The sequence below is a fragment of the Sitodiplosis mosellana genome, unplaced genomic scaffold (assembly GCF_009176505.1).
Source record: "Sitodiplosis mosellana isolate CC-2019 unplaced genomic scaffold, AAFC_SMos_1.0 Smas_scaffold_2738, whole genome shotgun sequence".
Taxonomy (NCBI): domain Eukaryota; kingdom Metazoa; phylum Arthropoda; class Insecta; order Diptera; family Cecidomyiidae; genus Sitodiplosis; species Sitodiplosis mosellana.
Window position 1 is genome coordinate 2,748 of NW_022597980.1, and position 2,609 is coordinate 5,356.

Here is a 2,609-nt window from a genome sequence, read left to right on the forward strand (position 1 = left end):
AGAGTCATTTTTATTATATAGATTTTGCATACAAGCCTTTCCGACCGAGATCACGGTAAGGGTTTTCAAACAGGTGAGGGTTTGATGTAACAGTCTTGCCATCGGTGGCGTGCAAAGCAATAGTGCCGCCCGACGCAGATGCCCAAAATGCCGCCCCAAAAATTACCTTTATTACTAAAATCGATCCTATGTAAATCTGTAAATAATAATTCCAAAATATCCCATACAAATAACCACAGAAAAATGCGAGCAGATCATTTATTAATTTATTGGATGTGAAAATATGAAAATTATATATATTATAATTATGTTTGTTTAGAAAACTGGAAGTAAAAAGTTTGAAAATATGTTTAGTTAAAAAATAGAATATTATATTAAATTATTTGGTTGATACGTTTTTTAGTTAAAACTAATTTGACGTGCTTTTGCGGCAGCGAATTTTTCGATGATAGTTTCCTGTGGAATGGAATCCAATAGTTCCGATTCAATTGAAATCATTGATAAGTTGCTGAGCCGGTCTTGCGACATTGATGTTCTTAAATAGTTTTTGATGAGTTTCAATTTCGAGAAACTACTTTCCGCTGAAGCTATTGTGACTGGTAATGTCAAAAAAATCTTTAAAGCTGTAGTCAGGTTTGGATATATTGGAACCAGACAACACGCACGAATTTTATTCAAAAAATCCAATGGTGATTTTTCTCCTCCATTGCTAATCAGTGCTTGGAAGGATCTGATTTCATCGAGTAGTTGTTCGGCATCAACGTCCTTGCTCCCATCTTTGGTTGAAGTTAATTTTGTTTCGAGTCGTTGACAATGACTTAATGAAATGTCCGTAAAGTGCAAATTGAATAAGAATCCAAATACAGTTTCCACTTCATTTAAATGTTTGAAACGATCTTCTAACTTGATCAAAGCTACGTCTAGAATGGGATAAACGTAAGATGCTTTGAATTCAGCTATATTATCCACTTCCAATTCATCCATTTCGGCACGTTGGGCTAGCCGTTCTTGAATTGCCATATAATCGAGTGCAGTTGGTTCAAAATTTAATTTATTTCGGATTTGTTTTGCTGTTTCAAACCATTCATCGATGACGTTATCATCGCCTTCGTTTTGTCGTAATTCATTGAAAGTGTTTGTCAAATTTGCGATCAATTCCAAGCAGCGAGCAATATCGAGGGACTGAGATTGCAACATTTTGGAAATAACATTGATTCTCGATAAAATATTGTGCCAAACAACCAGATTACAAATAAAGTTGAACCGGCCTATTTTCCTAGCCAGATTATGTGCATCATAACTTGTATTTTCGGGCTTCGGAACATTTGCAATTTTAAGAAGTGCTGCGTGGATTTTCGGCAAATTGAACAAGAGACATTTAGTTGCAGCTTCTCGACTGGACCAACGTGTAGTCGACACATTTTTCAAAGTAATTTTTCCTTCAGTGGCAAATCCCTGTGAAATAAACAATTAAAAAAATTATTATTATATACAATATTAGTTGAAAACTCTAATGTTAGTACAAAAATTTAGCAATATTAATTTGCAAATGCGTAAAAAAGCAAAATATTTCATTTACCTGTAAAATTTCCCAGCGTTTTGGTGATTCCGAGAAAAATACGTAGCATTTTTGCACCGTTTCGAAAAAGCTGAATCTTTTATTGTCGATCAATTTAGCAGTATCATTCAGCATCAAATTCAATTTATTGCAGGCGCACGGAACGAAATGAGCTCGCGGATTCAATTCAGTAATTCGGTTTTGTACACCTTTGAAGCGGGCTGCCATGTTGGCACCGTTATCGTATCCTTGGCTAAGCATATCCTGCACGTCTAAATCAACCCTTTCAAGTTCAGAAGTGATTGAGTTTCCAATTCCTTCTCCTGTTCCATCCTTACTTTCAACAAACGACACGAACCGTTCTTCGATCTTGTACTTATTTTCATTCGGACATAACGTAACGTATCGAACGATTGTGGACATCTGCTCTACATGTGATAGATCCGATGTGCAATCAACCATTATTGCATAGTATTTGCTTTCCTTAACAGCACTTATTATTGAATCCAACACACTGGAAGCCATACATTCGATTAATTCATTTTGAATGCGGTTTGATAAGTAATGTCGTTTGGATGTCGTTGTTGCGCGATTTACATGATCGGCCATGATTGGATCGAATTTTGCAAGCATTTCAATAAGTTTCAAAAAGTTTCCGTTGTTTTTGTCGTATAATGTGCTGGTGTGACCCCGAAATGCAAGTGATTGCTGTGCCAAAAATTGAACGCTAGCCACGAGACGTTTCATTACTTGTTTCCAGTGGTCGATTTCCTTATTTAGCTCTCTCTGTTGGTGTGCATCAATTGTTTGGTTTGTTTCTAATCGCATACCGAAATCAATCCATGATTTGAAAGCAGAACGGTGTTTGAAAGAGTTCTCGTGGCCGGCCACAGCACGATTAATATTGGACCAGTCTGAATAGCCACGTTCAGAAGCACAAAATAAATTTGCTTTCCGATTGAATATAGCGCAAACCAAACAATACACTGAATCACTGATTTTTGAGTAAACTAACCAATCACGCTTATAATGTGTGCCATTGATATGATTC

The 2,609-nt window shown here is 36.3% G+C and overlaps 1 protein-coding gene across 1 annotated transcript; it reads right to left on the reverse strand.

The window, feature by feature from the left end:
- Positions 1-399: 399 nt before the first annotated feature.
- On the reverse strand, positions 400-2,305 carry LOC129571529 (uncharacterized). Its single transcript, XM_055451336.1, has 2 exons — positions 1,580-2,305; positions 400-1,455 (listed from the first exon to the last, which is right to left on the reverse strand). Exons 1-2 carry the CDS (start codon positions 2,303-2,305, stop codon positions 400-402), a joined length of 1,782 nt encoding a protein of 593 aa, XP_055307311.1.
- Between the last annotated feature and the right edge of the window lie 304 nt (positions 2,306-2,609).